The sequence below is a fragment of the Daphnia pulex genome, chromosome 8, assembly GCF_021134715.1.
Source record: "Daphnia pulex isolate KAP4 chromosome 8, ASM2113471v1".
Taxonomy (NCBI): Eukaryota; Metazoa; Arthropoda; class Branchiopoda; order Diplostraca; family Daphniidae; genus Daphnia; species Daphnia pulex.
The window spans coordinates 8,474,204-8,494,137 of NC_060024.1; the positions used below are offsets into that span (position 1 = coordinate 8,474,204).

Consider the following 19,934-nt stretch of genomic DNA (forward strand, 5'->3'; position numbering starts at 1 on the left):
TTAAGTGGAGACACCAGATACCCCTGGTGGAGAGAACTAGAAAAGCTAAAGGCCTGAAATATTAAGTAAGCTATGTTACAACAAAACAGACGATTTTTTACCCATCTTTCATCGTGTCCTTGAAGGAAGGAAATTTGAACAGGAAAAATAAATCAATTATTCATTAATTGTTACACAAGTTACATATTTGCTAAGAACTCACAAGAGTGTTCAGAGTAATGTCTTCTTCTGCCTATTTCCAACAAGTTATAAAATGTTTTACACCAAACCAGTTTCTCCATCGATGTACAGCAGCCGGTCTTGCACATTTAACACAAAAAGCAACGTATGTTAACAGCAGTTCTTCACCACTTACAGCAGCATTCAACTCCAAACCTCGAAAACTCAACTTAAATTTTTCATTAACAACAGAAAATTCGGTAAAACTATTGTCAGAAATAACCTTATGTTTATTCTTTATTGTAAGGGTTTAATTCAAATTTATTACTATGAAGGGATTATTTGATATTCCACTATTAAGGAGCCCAGACGGAGTATATCTTTTGAAAGAAAACAGACTCAATCAGGTTGAAGAACTGGTAGCAGAATGTTGTGATCCTGATAGGAAGAGACGAATGGTTGAGATCTTTGATGATTTATCAAATGCCTTATGTCTGGTTGCTGATCTTGCAGAATTCTTGAGAATCGCTTCACCAAATCAACAATTTGCAAGTGCAGCAGAGAATGCCTGTGTTGCAATCTCTAACCTGGTTGAACAGTAATAATGATCTGTTAAACAAATTGAAAAATTTGCACATTTAAGATTTAACCTTGTTCTTTTACTTCAAAAGGCTAAACACAAACAGAAATCTTTATGAAATTTTAAAGAGAGCAGTTGAAAAAGGAGATTGTTTGCCCACTTCACCTATGGATGTGCATGTTGCACAGTTGTTTATATTTGACTTTGAGCAAAGTGGAATTCATTTGCAAGAAGCTCAAAGGCAACAAGTTGTTAATTTGAATGAATATATTCTTCAACTTGGACAAAGATTCGGCATGAATGCCCATGAACCAAGACAAGTAAACAAGGAAGCTCTCCCATCACATATTAGACATCAGTATGTAATAATACCAATTTGTGTTCATATCTTACCTCCATGAAAACTATTTAAAGGTTATTCCGAATTGATTTATTATAGATTTGCGCTTGATGGGGAAAATATCACTATAAACGGACTCTACACCGACGCAGCAAATGAAATTGCTCGAGAAGCTGCCTACAAAATCTATCTCTATCCATCGGAAGAGCAAGAAGATACGCTACAAAAACTTCTCCGAGCTAGACATCACTTGGCGCAGTTGTGTGGTTTCCCCACATATCCTCACAGGTGCTTTGTGTATTTCTATTTCAAATGAAGTGAAAATTTACAGTGAAGTTCGCATAGAGCACTTAAAGGAAGCCTGGCAGAAAATCCTGAAATGGTGATGAACTTTCTTGACTCGCTGTCCACAGAACTTAACCCTCGAGCTGCGAGGGACTACAACACCATGAGAGACTTGAAGAAAAAAACAAATTACAATAACAAAGTAAATCATTTTTTTTTTTTTTTCCTGAAATGTTATGCCTTTATTCTAAGTTTTCATTCATTTTTCAAGGAATTGGCTGTCTGGGATACGCCTTTTTTCACCGGATTGGCTCGTCGTCAGATTTCTGGTCACGGCGACGATCTTTCACCTTTTTTCTCTCTCGGAGCCTGTATGGAAGGATTGGACATGATTTTCAATAGTCTCTATGGTATTCGATTGCAACTTAGCACTCTTAAGCCAGGAGAGGCCTGGTGCCAAGATATTTACAAGATCGACGTAGTTCACGAATCCGAAGGCCTGATTGGACACATTTATTGTGATTTTTATGATCGACCACGCAAGCCTCACCAAGATTGTCACTTTACAATTGTTGGTGGGAAAGAACTTGCTGACGGAACATATCAAGTATGCATCTACTACAAACGTTGTTTTTTAAACTTTCATATTAAACCGAACTTTGTGTGTCGTTTAACAGAATCCTGTTGTTGTATTGATGCTTACGTTGCCGTCTCCCTCATGGGGAACTCCAAGCTTGCTAACACCCAATATGGCCGACAATCTATTCCACGAAATGGGACATGCCATGCATTCCATGTTGGCCAGGTAATACATCGCTAAAGTTGTTCCCTTCACATGCCTTTAATTTTTTCCTTTTAATTCTAGAACCCGTTATCAACACGTAACAGGAACGCGTTGTGCGACAGATCTTGCAGAAGTGCCTTCTATTTTGATGGAGTTTTTTGCGTCCGATCCAAGAGTAAATCAAAGCTTCGATTAATTTGTTTATGAGTCAGTTATATCTTTAACTGTTTTGTCTCTTTTCAGGTGGTCTCTAAGTTTGCTCGTCACTACAAAACTGGCGAAGCATTGCCTGCGAGTCGGTTAGAATCATTATGCGCTGCCAAACACACGTTTGCTGCTGCCGAAATGCAACAGCAGGTGTTTTACTCTGCTCTTGATCAAAAGCTTCACATCCATCCATCCAGTGGAAGTAACAGCACAACCACCGATGTCACGGCGGAGGTTCAACAGCAGTATTACGGCTTACCTTTCGTTCAGAATACGGTAAACATGACTGGATGGAATATGACTTGAATGAAATCAAAACGTGTGTGAATATGTTTCTTCGTTCGCAGGCATGGCAACACCGGTTTAGTCATATCGTTGGCTATGGAGCCAAATACTATTCTTACTTACTGTCGCGCGGTGTGGCTGCATGGATCTGGCAGCAAAACTTTCAAGAGGATCCCTTTAGTCGTGAAGCAGGCGAAAGCTTCCGTCACGGCTTTCTTGCTCACGGTGGCAGCAAGCCGGCACGCGACATGGTGACGTCATTTTTAGGGAAAGAAGTAAACTCGTCCACACTGACCCATTCTCTCATCCGCGAACTTGATGCCAAGCAGGAAACATTACTGTCGCATCTGAACAAGAAATAGGAATTTTGTAAATTAGTTATAGCCTAGTCATATTTTGTCGAATTCAAATATGCTTTCATGAATACTGTTAAAAGGACTATGGTGCGAATGTTTTTAAGAGTCCGGCTCAATAAACGTTTTTCGCTTCAAGGATTTGTTAATCAAAATTGACAAATTGTTTTTGATTTCTAATTAAGTGAAAATTCTAAGCTCCAAATGTGTCAAAGGAAAAAATTTAACCCTCTACTTTTTTAAAAAAAGTATGCGCGATTGATATTATAGATGCCAAAATAACTAAAAGTCAATGAAAAATGGAGTGCACGAGCCCTTTTCCCAAACACCGTCCTCTACGAACAGCGTCTATAGTGTCTGAAAGGGAAAAACATGTCTATTTCTTGCTTTTCATTTCACGATACGCAGACATTTCCAATATTTCCATAATGCCAAAAATCAAATGTATGAATCGGTATGAATGAATTTGACAAACCGTCACACTAGCATGTCTTTCAATGTAGGCGTTCCCGATATCGATTCAATTACGTGAGTGCTAAAATAATTTTTTATTATTATTCCAACAAATTGTTTATACTCTATATTTATTCCAAGCAAAAATTAAAAGTCGATTTTTAAACGACTTCATCCAGATACACCCGCAAGTACATAAAAACAAGTACACAATAATTACTATAGCGAAACAAATTTCCCGTTTCCGAAAGAGGCAATTTGGAATAAGTCAGTAAGTCACCTTATTTGGTATACCCCCCACCGTCATATACTTGTTAAAATTTGAAATCTGTTCGTTTCAAAAATATTCCCATTTAGAATATGTTCGTGATATTTATTCATTCCCTTCTGTACAAAGAATGAAGCAATGAAGTTTAAAAAAACTATATGTCATAAATTTTAGAATTTTGTAAAATACACGGAATAGTTTAATCGAACTATTACGTGGACGTTTGGGTGAGTCGGTAAAAGCGTGTCTTGCTGCGTCTGCGGCGAGCACCTCATTAGCCACGAGTTCGACTCCCCAAAAAAGCATTCAAATTTATAAGTTCCGCCACCAGAGGGTGTGACGTTAGTCCAAACAAATATCATGGAGTGAGACTTACATCGACCTATGACTATGCAAGTGGTATGTTATGTTGCGAATTCCCTACGGCGAACCCTTCGTTGAAGGCGTTTGAGAACCGGTCCGGGAGTTCTCTAGCATAGGATTGGCTATCTTCCCTGCTTTAGAACCTCAACGTAATTCTCCTGTTAGATAGGAAATACAAATATATCACAACAACGCATGTGTACATGAATCGATGGGTCCCATTCCTGAGTAGAATCTAGCTTTTTTCAAAAATAAATTTTGATCATGAAAATTTTAAAGTGAAGATGAAAAGAAAGTTTCTGATATTGATCATACCAACGACATACCGGTACGCCAGACTTATAGGCTGACGTACTAGAGACGAGGAACAAATCTTTGGCGGCATCGAGTCAATCCTCTTTGTCAGCAGCTCACCAAGGTAAAATGAAAAGAAACATGTGAACATTTCGAGCAATCGAGAATGAGGAAATTATTAGCGATTCTAGTTGAAAGATTATTGGGTTGGGTTATCAGGAAAGGTCAAATTGTTTATTTGTTTCTGGTGGGACTGAGGCGAAATGTGTCGAGCTGATCATACGGGGGCATCTTTTCCTATAGTGGGGCCGACCTCAAAGACTTGGTGGGAAACCTTTTTTGGTGTTATTCTCATCACTTACTACTTATTCGAGAAAGTTAGACAGAAAAAAGCCATGCATTGAATTTTTGTCTGCGTAGTTCTAGCCAATCTGAACCGCTTTGAAAGAAAACAAACAAAATTATAGTTTCCTTCGGCTAAATTTTCTTTAAACATTGTAAAACATAGTCTGTGGTGGACCAGCAGTAGAGAGAGAGTTAGTTGAATGATTTCTACGCGTGCATAATCGCATTCGTCTCTGACTCTCTGTCGGTATATACGGGACGGAGGAATAAGTTATCGAGCTAAATTAGCTTGAGCTTTGATATTAAATGGGCCCTATTATTCCAATTAATAAAATCTCAAAAGCCTCGTTTCGAAAAGTCTCGCGAAAAGTATTCAATTATTCATGGATTACTACGGATTCTTTCTTAAACTGTAAACCTTAAAGTGAAATGGTATGTATTTTAAATCAAATGTATGAATGAATTTGACAACAATTATTTGATATTTGAATTGATTGTATTATTCAGTTTCGAAAAAAAGTTATGATTCCTTTGCCTACCACACTCTTCGGCACCAGACATAATCAAAATTTCCCCGTTAAAGTCGACTGCACGGCTTCGTATAGAATCCAAAAATGACTGGGCTACGTTTCAGCAAAGTAGGTTCTTGCCTCTTGATCTGCTATTCTCAATCCAGCAATCCAGTGTCAGACATATCCACCCATAGATCCATATCCGTATCCACCCACTGGTCCTTGTCAAAAAACATCTGCTCAACTGATGAGCGAAACCACTTGGATTTTTGAGTTGACCAACCGTCATTCGGTGACTGTGGCTTTTGCTGCTCCTGATTCTGGTTTAGGGTTATTACTTCTTCTAAATGTTCCGTTAACTCCAAAATGACTTTTGGGTTGTAGTCTGATTCCGGCTCCAATAACGTCTCTTCCATCACGTTATCAGGAGTAGGAAAATTTAGAGCGATATCCGTGAAAGGGTTTGTCCTGGATTTGGAATCCGCGTTGGTCTCTATTTGCAACGTCTGGGACCAACCAAGATGAATTCCTTCAGTGGAGTGAAAGTTTGGTGCTTGCAGCACTAAGGGGAGTGATTTTCTCTCAGACACTTTCCCAGCAGGGGCGATTCTGTAAGGATTTGTCAATTCCTCTTTAACTTCAGGTTTTACAAGTGGATTGCGTTCGGGTTCAATCACGTCATAAGTAGAGTTTTCTTGAGTCATTCTCGCCATCAAGGGAATTGCTTCTTTTGGTATGATGCCATCTGGAAACCAAATTCGCAGTTGCTCCACTTCGGCCGGTGTAAGCGGATGGTTTTCCTTCGGAAATGCTGCTGATGGACGAACAGAAATCCCCTTTTGCTGCTTCTCCCGTTGCCTATTCTTTTCGATGGCAAAATTGTCCTTTGCCCATTGAACGCTGGGTGATTGACGAAGTTCGGCGCACTTAGTTTGTTCTTGGTTCAACTGCTTGCAGATCTGATCCCGCGCTATTTCGAGACAAGTCAACTTCCTTTCCAATTGGCTCGCCTTTTTCAACATCAGCGGGCAGTTGCTGCACCTTGAATCCTGAAGTGTAGACGGGAGTTCTGGTTGCGGAACAGATTCAGGAGCAGGTACCCACGGAAACGGGATGTTCGACGAGTGGGCCATTAAAGGTGGAATCGACATTTCGGTGCTTTTACTTTGACTGCGCGAGAAATCTCAGATAAAACTGTGAACTAGACTAGATGGGAAATGGTGTTCCTTATATGCACACTCGATCTCCGAATCGCCACTCCAACAGCCGTTTGGGTCAATATAATTACATTATATCCCAAATAATAAAATGTGATGCCATTAAGCTTTAGTTAATCTAAAACTTTATTATATTACCCATGTATTTCAAAAAAGAAATGAAGTTTTTAATTAATAGTCATCGAAATATATTCGAGAATAAAAAATCCGTACGGCTGCCAATTTCGTATAATTTTTCGTGAATCGTAATAAGAATATTTTGTCATTGACAAATGAATTCCATTAAATTTGGAAGAAGGGCATTGAGTTTAATACTGTCTTGTAATTCCATTAACGATAATTTGGAAAAACATAAAATTTATTGTGTAAGTAAGTATATAGAGTAGGCAGAGATATAGTCCTGCCTCTATCCATAGGATGGACGAAACCCGTCCGACTCGTTCGAGTTGGACTTGGACGTCCCATAGCCGAAAGCGTTAGTCCTGTCGCCTTTGGGCGTCGTTCAGCCTAATTTCCCACAATACCAAGAAATAGGAATTTTTTAAATGAGTTAGCCTAGTCATATTTTGTCGAATTCAAAAGATGCTTACATGAAATCATGAATACTGTTACCAACGATTTTCCTTACCAACTGTTACTAAGAACCTATGGTGCGAGAGTCCGGCTCAATAAAGGTTTTCGCTTCAGGTTCATCAAAATTATTTTGATTTCTAGTTAAACGAAAATTCTAAATCTCCAATTGTCTCATGTAAAAGGAAAAAAAAATGATTGATGCCCAATCAAAATGCCAAACAACCGGAAAAGGTCAAATTACTGCAGTACAATATTAAGTATACAGTAGCTAACGCCCTAAACGGATACTGGCATACACAAACAAATTTCATTTAACGAAAAACTGTTTTTCTTCATTGAGTATGTGTGTGTAAATTGTCTGTGTAACGTGTAAGTCACATATAAAAAAATGAGCCGTTAGATATGACTACAGGAGACTGGCGAATTATTTGTCAACATTTGCCATCGTGGTTTTTGCTTTGGTCGCTTCTGCTGTGATTAATGGTTGAGGCCGTGATCATTAAAATCAATTAAAATCAATTAAAAATGAACATACATAGTATCTATTTAGGGATTTGGGGGGGGGGCGAATTAATTCAAATCGGATCTTTTGGAAACAGGAAATTTGTATCGCTAAAATCGGCTAAAATATTTATTGTGATAATATCGGTTCATTCGCGAGACGGTATACTTTTTTGTGTATTTTGCTGATGGGCCCGCAAAAAAAAGAACTATTCGATTAAATTTATGACTGGAATAAATAACAAAAACATTGGAATAAGATTTTTTTTTTTTAAGCTAGATTCTACACAGGAATGGGACCCATCGATTCATGTACACATGCGTTGTTGTGATATATTTGTATTCCATATTTAATAGGAGAATTACGTTGCGGTTCTATAGCAGGGAAGATATAGCCAATCCTATGCTAGAGAACTCCCGAACCGGTTCTCAAACGCCTTCAACGAAGGGTTCGCCGTAGGGAATTCGCAACTTAACATACAGCATGACACGTTTTTACTGATTCACCCAAATGTCCACAAAGCAATTTGATTAAACTATTCGATACATTTTACAAAATTCTAAAATGTATGAGATCTAGTGTAATTGTACTCGGCGATACTTCAGAATTGAAGTAAAGATAATTTCAGAGTTGACAAGACTTGACGATTATTTTCTGTACGGGGTTATGTAATAGTTCCTGTCAACAACCGACGGGCGAAAAAAAAAACAAATAAAAAAGGTGAAGGTTGCACCAAGGGCGGACTCATTTATTCAGGCTAATTACATGAAAATAAAGGAAAACCTCATTCAGAAGGGAATGAATAAATATAACGTAGATGAACATAGGGAACGTAGGGAAAATTTAATCACTGAAACGAACAGAATTTGAATTTTAACATGGTTTAAGTTTATTACTGGGGGGGGGAGAGGAACTTATTCCAAATTGGACTTTCGGAAACGGGAAATTTGTTTCGCTAAAATATTTATTGTGATATCGGTTCATTCTCGAGACCGTTTATTTTTTATGTATTTGGCTGACGTCGTTTAAAAATTGACTTTAAATTTTTCTTGGAATAAATAGAAACAATTTGTTGGAATAATTTAAAAAATTATTTTAATTTAAAAATTATTTTAACACTCACATAATTGGATCGATATCGGGAACGTCTGCATTGAAAGATATGCTAGTGTGACGGTATTTAACACCGAGACACGTTGAGGATGGGCTTCATACAGTTTGCAACATGGATGACGCCCTTCCCACTGCAACAGAACATATATCATCAATACATGACAATTCAATAATTCACCAATGAAGTCTCATCCGCTCGTGAGATTTTCCGTAAGCAGAACAGATGCATGTATCCTGGTGGCGATGGGTGAAAGTGATTTTTCTTAGATGTGGAGTCGAACTCAGGTCTGCTTCGTACACGAAACGACGCTTTATCCAACTCAACCAATGCCTAACACAATATATTATAAAAAGTAAATATTTGTTTTTCTTTCTCTCACAACAATATTTTAGTGAGCTACTAGTAGAGGTAGCCAAACGCCCTAGCCCTGTGCTCAGCCAGAATAATCAAGGGATCTTGAAGGTTCCCTGATAGGTTCCTCATCTAGGTTCAAAAATTATTTTGATTTCTACTTAAATGAAAATTCTAAATCTCTAAGTTTGCCATAGAAAAGGAAAAAATGTAACCCTCTACTTTAAAAAGTATGCGCGATTGATATTATTGATGCCCAATACACAGTATACAAACCGAGTAAGAAAAATATCTGACAGCATCTCAAACGATATATTCTAGCACGACAAATATGAGAATAGAAATATAGAAAGAAATGATGCGAGAAGAAAAGAACTAAGGAAGATAAGAGACGGTCACTTTTTTTGTTTTAACTTGATACGTTCGACCCGTTGAAATCAGGAATCCGCTGGATGTGTAATTTATTTTTTTTTCCTTTTTCTTTCAAATTTCATTTTTCCTTTTCTTAAGAAAAGCGGAATTCCTGGAACAAGCGGGGCTGTGGCATTCTCCAACTGCAAGCATCCGTAAATGTTAGACGTGTCCGATAAGACGGAAATGAGTCGCGAAGTGTGGGGGGTGGAAAGTGCGCAGGTTTGATAATCGAAGGCGGGAGATGGAAGAGAGGGTCGAGATAATCAAAAGCGGAGAGAGCAAATTACTTCTGCACGCAGCAAATTTCGCTGACACAGATGTCAAAGGAAAAGAAAGAGAAGCACGAGACAGAAGAATCATAGTGACAACGGGAAAATCAAGAAAGTAGGAAATGGGCAAACTTAGCTGAGAGAAGGTGGGAGGAGAATAATCAGCAACAGAACAAAAAAGGAGGCAAGATTTCGATTGCCAACGTCGAAAATAAAACATGGGTGAACGACAAAAAAATGCTGTACAGGCACAGACACACACACACGCGCGCACAATAGAGAACAGAAATGAGCTTTGAAATCATACTACAAATGGGTTATACGAGCACACACACACTCTGGGGGGGGGAGAGAGAAGAATAAAGACGAAGACAGTTATGTTTGAAAAAAAGGGATTAAAAAATGTTTCTTATTTCGCAATGTTCTTTACTTCTTCCTCCCTCTCTCATTCTGTGGGACTCAGCTTCTACATGGTTATGTGGTCGGGTGTTCAAGGGATGCGAGAGACTAGATTCCTCGATACCAACACGAGTTTTAAAAAAATTAATAATAATAATAACGCACAGTTCCACTGAGGTCTATGGTGATGACGAGTGAGCGACCAATCTGGGAATGAAAGCAAGCGAATCCCTTCTTAAACCCACACATCCCTCAATTTAACTGAAACCCTCAAAAAGATGGCGATAGAATGATTATTTGAAGAAAAAATTGATAATAATCAAAAACCAAAAATTTGAATAAACGAATGGACCCGTGATACCACCGGTGCCCTCCTGAAGTTATATATTTTGTGTTTCCTTTTTCACTCGCCATCTCTTCTCATATTTTGGAAACCGTTACTTTTTGTTGTTGTTGTTGCTGCTGTGCCCCTTTAGTGTTATCAATCAAAATTTAAGGAAACTAACTGGGAGTAAGTCTGTCCAATATATCGGGCTAGCTACGAGATTAAATTCATCAAGTGAGCTTGAAAACGCACTCTCCAAGTGCCCTTGGGTCGTATCTGATGAATGCCGAATAATTGCATAAATGAATTAAATGGATCGTTGTCAACGGCGAGAAAAAAGTTATTGGGGTGGGGGAGCTATCGAAAGAGATGAGAGAGTTGTCTCTTCTGTGTTTTTTTTTTTTTTTTTTATCCTTCAAAGAGAGAACAGTGGGTTCGTAATAAACCCACACATTTGGTTAGAGCTACTTGTGTTAAGACCGCCATTAGGCCATCGGTTGCATCGGTCTTGTCGCCGGAGTGGGTGGTGCAAAAGAAGGTGGGATATATCCGACAGGCTTGGGTAGTGGTCGGATAAGGAAGAGACGTTCTCCTTTTTCTGACGTGAAAATGGGGGATCTTTGGTAGTGGTCTACCAACTGGTCGATAGAATGGAACCTAATTCGAATATTAATCAGAATGTAATTGGAAGACTATGAAATGAATATAATCCGATCTTACCTCCGCTGACCGATGACATACAAAGCTCCTTCGACGTGGACTCGGAAATGCTTATTGCGACCGGGTGCTTTCAGAGACACGGAGTAATCTCCAACCTATTATTTACAAATGAATTAGTAAACGTAAACTCTAAAATAGTTTTTTTTTTAAACAAATTACGTTGGTTTCAGATGATCGCACAAGAAAGTCTCCATCTTGACCATACTGATTAAGTAGATTATCGCATTCAGCTCGGGTGATGGCTCCGTAAAACCAGGATTTTTCTTTCAAGTGAGGGAAATTAGGATCCTGGCTCAGGCTAGCAGATACGGCGGGAGGTGTATTCAAACTCAAGGCATCCAAACTTCGCCCCATGCCGTCTACTGCGTTACTTCCGTTGTTCGGCATCGGGGGCAAATTGCTGACAGGAGGCCCACCTGGAGCACCATTACCACCAGGTGCTCGTTGACGGAAAGGTTCGGTCAAAAAGTCGCTAATCTCCTAAAGAAACAAGAAGAACAAGTTTTATTGTAACGAGCATAACGTTACCAATAATTAATTAGTCACGACGAAATAATACCTGAACGTAGTTCTTTGGAATCAAACCAATTGAACCATTGGTGTTCCGGGCTCGATACCAATCCGGATCTGCAGGTGGACGATCAAGAATTTCAAGTCTCTCGCCTTTAACGAAGCTTAGTTCTTCGTTATTTTGTGCAGCAAAGCTGTAAAATATATCAAATACCAAAATAAATTTTAATCCAAATTAATGACTAAAATTCGGCTTACCTGTAAAGAGCAACTACGACATCCAAAACATTCTCGGCTGCTGAGTACATGTGTTCTCCCGCAGACATAACCATAGCTGATGCAGCCGGCGGTGCGACGCTTGCTGTCATGTTTGCTACAGGCTGCTGCTGCTGTTGTAATGAATCTGGGAGGGTATAATTTGATGGAAACCATCCAATTTGGTTTTGGTATTGACCTTTCCACCAACCATCACTGCTTTTTTCAAGCACGAGCACCTTTGTTCCTAATAAATGCATTGATTGAAGTGTTAGTAAACATACTGGGGGTGTTGACGTCAATTTGCAACAAGTTACCTTTCACAAGAGACAATTCATCAGTTTGCTGAGCAACATAATTGTAACGAACAAGCGCCCAGCCTTGGTGAGGCCCTGCATTGAGATCATGAGCTGGATAATGTGATGTATCAGGAGAAGGGCGCTTGATTACTACTGGAGAATCAACTTCTCTCACGGGAGAGCCACCGGGACTGTTGGAGGATTTGTTGATGCTATTCCCTTTTTTCACTCTCTTCTTGATTGAGTCAAATATAGATGGTTTCTCCTTCTTCACATAATTGCTAGGGACATATCCCCATTGGTGTTGAGAATTTTGAACTTTCCACCAATGTTTTGAGTCATCCAGCAATAGAAGTTTGTCATTCTTCCTTAAACTCAACTCCTGTGATCCTTGGGCAACATAATCATACTTTGCAATGACATAACAGTCTTCAATGGCTTTGCCTGAAACGAATGCAATAAACCAACATATAAACATCAACTAATGACAACTGCATAATGAGTCACCCTATAATAATAAACCAACATACCCATTTTTAGACTGCTAGACATTATGTTGTGCGACCCTTAGCGGACACCAATGAGCAATCACTGCCCAAAAATGCTTTGATTTTGAGCAATACTCAAGCTGAACGATGCAAATTCAATTCAATGACTCGTCTTTATCGATTTTAATCCTCGAAAAACTTTTCGTGGGCAGGGCCAGTTTTTAGTTAGCTGCCATGTTGAATACGATGCCTGCTGAGTTGCCATTTACTTTAAAGGCTAGAGCGGAGCTGACGAGAAATAAAATGTGAAATTTACATTGTAAAAAAAGTTTAGAATTTATAGAGGATTGATCCATCAATTTTGGTCATTGGAATGATTTCCGCGCATGCAATATCGTAACAGATTACGATTATTGCACTGTTGCATTTTCAAATAGTTGCTCAGCCAAGAGGGAACTAAGAGACTTATTTCTATTTATGCTGTACTTCATTTAGCTAGTTTGACTAGTATCCACGAGCCGCAGGTGAAACCATCCCAATCTTTCCACCTCATGATGATCGGGTACCATAACCACTGGACCACGCCAGTAATATCATTTATGAATTTTTTTTACTACACATTAAATTGTTTTATTCACATTTTATTTTTGCGGAGCTGACGAGTCTTTTATAATTTTTTTTAAATTGATGATTATTTATTTTCCGGTAATCATATTCAGTTTACATTAAATTCGAAAATTTCTATGCGTTTCCAAATGCGGGTTTAAAATAACAAATAATTTGTCTTGAAAATGGTATTGTTTTATTGTGCATTGACGAATTAATCGTGGCGCAGTTTAATCAAGATATTATTCCATAATGTCGCGCTTTGCTCATAAAGTCCGATCGGGAATAATAACAACCTCTCAATACTCTTTCACCCTGATAACTTTCACGCCCATGCAAGAGCCTCCAGTTATCAATTATCATCACGGTTCCTGGTGAGAGACGAAACCGATATTCGTTTTCTTTTTTCTTTACGAGCGTCGCCATGGTTTTTAGATAACGATAATGGGTACCGACTTCCTCTTGTGGGATACCAGAAAGAGGCGACCGATCTAGCATGTTGAACCTGAATAAAGAATAAATTTACTGTAATTAAAATAGAAACGCCTTTTTATTCAGACAAAAGTATCTTACCGAATCTGTTCCAACTTATGGCTCACTGGATGATGACGGAAGATGGGACCCCAAGAAGAGAAATGCTCACCTGGTTCAATATACTCGGCTTCCATATTTACTTTGGACAAATAATCGTAGGCAGAAGGATCAAGCTGTTTTAACTGCTTAGCCACGTGAAATCCGTCTACCAAGAAAGATTCGCAACCCGTCCCATTGAAATGAGTACAATGAAAAACCAAAAGCCTAAAACAATGAACGGATAGGATAGAAAAGGATAAATTCAGTTCAAAAATAAGAATTAAATCAACAAGAAAAGAGGGAAATCCATACCCTTGCGCTTCAGTAAAATAAGTGTTGTCTGTATGGGCTTCTAAATAGCCGTTCAGGTAACCCGTATCCTTATGGTCGAAATTGGTACCGGTTTCCCAAAACTTTCCAAAGACCGTGTGGGACATACGGCAGATACGCTCGATAACCGCGCTGGTGTCAAGTTTCGTTGGTGGTACTTGCTCTATTTTGACGAAGCCGTACTGAAAGACCCGGCGATATATTTCACGTAATATTTTATCATCACTCATCAGGCGTTGATGCGAAATGGGCTCTAAACCCAATAAATTCACGGTAGTTCCATCCCATGTAGTCAATCGGTCCGTCTCTTCTTGTAGTGCTTTGTACTTCCCGTCGTAAGTATTGCTAACAAGCCACGGGATTGAATAAGATGACTTATGCCCGTCAGACCCTATGAAACAAAGCAAAATAGGAGAGTAGAAATTTGTAATTATTGAATTTCTTGTTATGCAGTTATCTTAAATGGGAGGACTTACAGCAAATGTGCAATAAACCGTCGCTCTGTGAATAAGTTGATATCGCAATTTGATCACTCAATTTCAGGATATCGTTGTTTCTTTGACAGGTAACGTCGTTATAGCATTCTGGACACCTGCATACAGGAGAAAATATATCGAACAAGCTCCACATCACCTTTGGCGCGCTGCCGACCGCTCAAATAGAAAAAATGCTCCGGATGTGATATTTTTATATAATGACTTACCTACAGTGGTCTCGAAGCCAGATGGGGTGCAGCTTCAATGGTGCGCTAGTGTTGGGTAAATGTACATTCAGCAATTTTGGCCGGTCATAATGTTCGTTTTCTAGTAATTGAAAACTTGGTTGATTATTATGTTAACCATAATTTAAAAAATGAGACAAATCCGAAAAAGTCTCTAAACAAATTTCCATCGAATAATAATTGACTCTATTAATCATTCTGTATTTAATATGAGTTTAGAAAGCAAATAATATTTTATAACTGAAAGAAATTTTTTTACACTATTGAAAATGAACATATAGCGATGACGATTACCGAAAATTACTGATTTAGGTATAAGATCATTCTGGGGTGTAACTTACAATAAAAATGTCCCGCTATGTCGTGAGATAAAGACCGGATCTCACAAAAGAACTGTTAAATCTATAGTTCTATACTAGACCTACCTTGAATCTGAAGGTTACTTCCAGAAGAATATTTGCACAATATTTTCAAGGGGACTCTTTTAGTAGGCAGTAAAGTATTCTTTAAAAATCCAGAAGGCAATTTGGGCAGGATGGTTTTGAATTTTAAGATACTCATTTCTAAGCATCAAATAATAATGTTATAGCTTGTTTCTACTTGGGTGTTCACTTACAACTAAAACTGTAAGTTCACTGCCACTGTATCTACATCTGGATTATATGGCAGTTTTATTCAATGACCTAATAAAGATATTAAACATTTGGTCAAAGAACCAAACAAATTATCAGAAGCAATTCACCTTTGGAACTTGGAAGGGGGGCAAAGAACGCAACAATATGTGACGCACAGAAGGTATTTTACCCACAGATAGGCATGAAAAGTGATACAATAACTTCTTAATACCCTTGAATGGACACGTAGATTAATAGCTGTAGAAGGTTATCTAGAACTACAAACTTAGTTTGGGAAAATACCTTTGACAAGGTTTTTACTTTAATCCACTTTCAAATTTTTTCACGTTCAGGATATGCAGACGAAAATGAGATGGCGGTATTTACTAATTACTATTCCTGTTCTGTATGTGTTGCAAACTTGCCGCTTCTACAAATGAATCCGTACTGCACAGTCGGCACTCTATAGTCAGACTGTCAAGAGTTTTTAAAAACATTTTTTTTGTTTAAACAACAAAATCAACTACAGGGCGTGATCAGGCTTTATCTATGCTTGTTAAATATTTAAAGGGGTTCGTTGTAAATCTTCTGTTTCTCCTCTGTTCATCATGCTGTGAGTTTCTAAGCGAATATGAAATTATAAGACTAATATGTGCTTAATACGGTTGTAGTGTCCCAGTTCGCTTATAAGAATTAAGCAGTTAATTTAAGTTTAAGTAATATCTAATGGGAAAAAATGATACGGCATTCAGTCTGGTAACAATACTTCAAGTCAAAATTGAACCCCGTAATATTTTGTCAATCCATGGATCAAAGGTAATGTTATTTAATATTGATCGTAATGATGTAGTCGATAAAGATAAGCGGACCCGTTGTTTAGTCCCGCAGCCATGTAGCCTCCATTGGGAGAGAAATCCATCGTGTTTATACGAGCAGTGCCCTTATTCTGGATTGGGAAATTCTTGAAGACCGTCATTGATGGAAAGTGAGCCAGTCTGACGGCATTTTCTTTTTCGGAGGAAAATATGGATACAATTTCAGAACTTGGATGAAAGGTAATGCCGGATATCTTCGTCACTAAATTCAGAATCACTGCAAAATAATAATTAAAAAAAAAAAAATTATTTCACGGAGAGATTTTGGCAAAGAGAAATAGGCATTTACCTTTATCGGGTTTCGGGAGTGAATTATTTTCTAGCTGACTAGTGTTGTACAAGTTAACAACACCAGAAGAAGAACCACAAGCGAGATACTGCTGTGTAGGTGAAATAGCAATAGACGTTCCCTTAATACACCCGTCATCTACGAACTTATGGACACACACTTTAGCGTTCATATCCCACACATAAACTTCACCATTTTCTGGGAGAAAAAATTATTATTTAAAATTTCGAATGATTCGAGTAGTTTTTTTTTTTACCTCCATGACTATACAATCTAGTGCCATCTACGTTAAAAGTCAAGGCATGCACTTCTCCATTCATTTTTAAAGATGTAATCCATTCCTTAGAACGTGCGCTCATTAAATGAATATATCCATATTGACCTTGATAAGCTATTAGCTTCCCGTCGGGTGAAAGAACGAAGTCCTGTAAAATACAACCGAATAAACACTTTTAGACACTTGACTTGCAACATTAGAAATTAAAAATTTTTACTTTGTACGATCCCTTTTCCATTTGCTTGTTATGGGGAATGATTGTGTTCCTTCCATTCACCAAGTTATGTACTTGAATATTGCCTGTCACGCTCGAGGAAGCTATGACTTCTTCCCCATTCGCCGAGAAGCGAGCCTTGTGAATGGGAAATTCCTTGAAGGTGATTGACTGAATTTTAGCATTCAAAGATCCGCCAACCTAAATTTAAAAAATAATAATTACTTATAAGTAACTCACATAGCATATGACAAGTGTAATATAAAATACCTGGAAAAGTGTAAGTACTCCAGAATTTCCTCCTACAAGAGCAACACTTTGCTTTTTATGGAATTCGACAGAACTGATGACCCGTCCTTCTGCTCTAGTTTCTTTATTGATATCTAACATTCGCGAAAATTTAATTATTTCTTGCGGCAAAGAAATAGAATCCTTCCTTAAAAGATCTGTGGCGGTCTAGATATAAAGTGACAAAATAGTATCATTAAGAAGATCATGCAACTCCAGTTACAATTTAAGTTTTACTTTGGTCAGATCCTCTTTTTCATCGTCACTGTCCTGGTCTTTTTTTCCCTTTTTATTCTCTAGTTGAGCCCATTTAGGAGTAACCTGACCATGAATAGATGCAAACCTTTTCTCCAGGACCTGTTTGTATACAGTTTCTGAAGTGGCCTTTTCACCAACCAGTCCCTTTTCTTTTTGAAACTGTACATTTTTACACCTATTAGAATACAAATAAATCAATATAAAATGACAAACAATTATTTAAATAAATAGTGTGATATCTTACTTTAAATCTTCATCATCTTCATCAACCCAGACTGCTTGCCTTCCTGCTGTTGAACTTAAACCTAGATTTTTACCATAGACATCTTCTGGAAGGGAATCTTTCGCTTCACTAGATGCTTTGTTGGAGATTTGTTTTCTCAATTTTTTTTTTGAAGCAGAACTTTTGCTCGTATCTTTTTTAGACTGGGGTTCTTGTTCCAGTTTCTTAAACAATTCCCCAAATAGCAACTCTTCCAGTCTCTTTTCTTCTCTTTCCCTATAGTCAATGCCCAAGACTTGAGGTTTGGATTGTTTCAACTTCTTACTTTTTGGCTCCTCATGAAGATCTTCATTTTCATCAACATTTGGTAAATCATATCCATCCAGGGCTCCAAGATCCAACTGAAACTCTGTAGACTCAACTTTTAGTTGCTCGTCATTCTTTGCTGGTTTCGGTTTTGAACTTTTTTTCTTAAATGTGCGTCCCATCTTAAGTGTTATTTCTTCGTTTGTTGCACCTTAATAAACACGTGCTTGATGGCTTGGGTGCTTCTAAACTTGTAATTTTCAATTTGAACTAAATTCGTCTGCAACAGTCATTCCAAACTCCACATCCACTTTATCTGAAATAGGTAAATAGTGGGAGCAAATCCCAAGTTGGCTAGACTGGACAAGACTGGACTCGCCAGGGACTCGCAGGCTAATGAAGACTAATGAAGTAATTGGTTAGCGAATTAACCATAAAAATAATGAGGTAATATGATTTATTACTTTTGTATATTATCAAATAGACACCAACGAAAATTTCTTCTGAATCTTGATTTTATGACTTGTCCGGCTGCATTCTAGTTTCGCGCATGATTAGTAGGCCTACAGCAACCTACTAATGTATCCTACCAAGTTACATTCCCTCTGATATTTTTCAATGAAAAAAGAATCTTAAACTCTACGATATGAGACTTTAATTTTTTTATTTCCGTTGGTGAATGAAATATTTGAAATAAGAATAAGAATAAACGCGCAAACATCTACAGATCATAGAATTGGAATTTAGAAAAGTGATTAGTTAAGAATAGTGTGTCGATCATAAATATGTCGACGTTGTTCTTGAACAGTTTTCTTCCACTTATCAGTAGTTTGGCCAACACGGTTGAGCACACCTGCTCCACTTGCCCTTAAAGGTTGAGAATGGGTTTCACTTTCATCCTGTAGGATAAATTAGTTAAAAAGATGATTGAAGGAAGAAAAGGGAGAAATTTATAGAATACCTCTTCATTATTATGTTCTTGATATTGTGTAGTGGTTTTCTTGTTGAGAAGGGGATCAAGACAAACAAGAAACAGCATGTATATGACTAGTAGAGATATTATCCAGATAACAATAATTACAACAACCTGAAATTTAAAAAAATTTATATTAGAATAGTCTACAATACATTATGTCAACAGTTTTTTTGCCTTGATTGTTGTTGTGTTCCTGCTTTCGTACTTGCATTCACATCGTGGACAAAATTCTTTTTCCTTTCCTTTGATATCATCCCCTACCCTTGGGAGCACAACATTTGTACAATCACATTTGTTAGGTGGAACATTTTCAATGTAAAGTTTTCTATGTGACTGAGTTCCGTTTACTACGGCGGTATCTGGACAAATGCACTTGCATCTGACATCCTCATACTGTGCATTCACCTATTAGGACAAAAACAAACAAAACCAAAATCATTAAATTTCTAAGCAATGTTTTCTTAATAGTAAACATAAAAATCAATACATCACTGATGAATGAGAAGATGAAAAGGACGAAAAAAGAAAGAAAGAAACTCTTTCGAAGTGTCATAATTGCAGCAAAATCCGATACTGATTTGTCGGAAACAAAACAGCTGACAGACTGTCGACCACAGCTTGTGGCGCCAACTGGTTTGCTATTTAAAAAAAAAAAGAAACATTGTTTTTGTTCAAAGAGGAAATGGGTCGTTAAACATGTATTACAGCAATAAAAATTTA

At 37.8% G+C, this 19,934-nt stretch overlaps 5 protein-coding genes across 8 annotated transcripts; 1 reads left to right on the forward strand and 4 right to left on the reverse strand.

The window, feature by feature from the left end:
- Positions 1–66: 66 nt before the first annotated feature.
- On the forward strand, positions 67–3,131 carry LOC124199290 (mitochondrial intermediate peptidase-like). Its single transcript, XM_046595070.1, has 10 exons — positions 67–419; positions 495–757; positions 831–1,097; positions 1,179–1,367; positions 1,425–1,566; positions 1,636–1,971; positions 2,042–2,169; positions 2,230–2,323; positions 2,392–2,631; positions 2,703–3,131. The coding sequence occupies exons 1-10, from the start codon at positions 219–221 to the stop codon at positions 3,000–3,002; spliced, it is 2,160 nt and encodes a 719-aa protein (XP_046451026.1). The 5' UTR covers positions 67–218; the 3' UTR covers positions 3,003–3,131.
- A 6,147-nt stretch (positions 3,132–9,278) lies between these two features.
- Positions 9,279–12,922, reverse strand: LOC124199463 (cytoplasmic protein NCK1-like). The gene is made up of 7 exons (XM_046595283.1): positions 12,707–12,922; positions 12,195–12,620; positions 11,881–12,124; positions 11,672–11,816; positions 11,272–11,592; positions 11,113–11,207; positions 9,279–11,049 (listed from the first exon to the last, which is right to left on the reverse strand). The coding sequence occupies exons 1-7, from the start codon at positions 12,726–12,728 to the stop codon at positions 10,878–10,880; spliced, it is 1,425 nt and encodes a 474-aa protein (XP_046451239.1). The 5' UTR covers positions 12,729–12,922; the 3' UTR covers positions 9,279–10,877.
- A 521-nt stretch (positions 12,923–13,443) lies between these two features.
- LOC124200367 (trimethyllysine dioxygenase, mitochondrial-like) lies at positions 13,444–16,138 on the reverse strand. 4 transcript variants are annotated; one of them, XM_046596579.1, is made up of 8 exons: positions 15,812–16,138; positions 15,637–15,741; positions 15,320–15,457; positions 14,877–14,976; positions 14,650–14,765; positions 14,156–14,564; positions 13,844–14,068; positions 13,444–13,775 (listed from the first exon to the last, which is right to left on the reverse strand). In XM_046596579.1, the coding sequence occupies exons 3-8, from the start codon at positions 15,453–15,455 to the stop codon at positions 13,505–13,507; spliced, it is 1,257 nt and encodes a 418-aa protein (XP_046452535.1). In that variant the 5' UTR covers positions 15,456–15,457; positions 15,637–15,741; positions 15,812–16,138; the 3' UTR covers positions 13,444–13,504. The 4 variants fall into 4 exon arrangements, with proteins under 4 accessions (XP_046452535.1, XP_046452534.1, XP_046452536.1 ...); XM_046596578.1 differs by having other exon boundaries at positions 15,320–15,577; XM_046596580.1 differs by lacking the exon at positions 15,637–15,741.
- A 142-nt stretch (positions 16,139–16,280) lies between these two features.
- LOC124200362 (U3 small nucleolar RNA-associated protein 18 homolog) lies at positions 16,281–18,642 on the reverse strand. The gene is made up of 7 exons (XM_046596571.1): positions 17,954–18,642; positions 17,689–17,884; positions 17,434–17,619; positions 17,167–17,364; positions 16,929–17,097; positions 16,673–16,870; positions 16,281–16,600 (listed from the first exon to the last, which is right to left on the reverse strand). Exons 1-7 carry the CDS (start codon positions 18,418–18,420, stop codon positions 16,335–16,337), a joined length of 1,680 nt encoding a protein of 559 aa, XP_046452527.1. The 5' UTR covers positions 18,421–18,642; the 3' UTR covers positions 16,281–16,334.
- A 243-nt stretch (positions 18,643–18,885) lies between these two features.
- LOC124200371 (uncharacterized protein CG1161-like) lies at positions 18,886–19,854 on the reverse strand. The gene is made up of 4 exons (XM_046596589.1): positions 19,702–19,854; positions 19,389–19,619; positions 19,200–19,325; positions 18,886–19,137 (listed from the first exon to the last, which is right to left on the reverse strand). Exons 1-4 carry the CDS (start codon positions 19,765–19,767, stop codon positions 18,994–18,996), a joined length of 567 nt encoding a protein of 188 aa, XP_046452545.1. The 5' UTR covers positions 19,768–19,854; the 3' UTR covers positions 18,886–18,993.
- Positions 19,855–19,934: the final 80 nt, after the last annotated feature.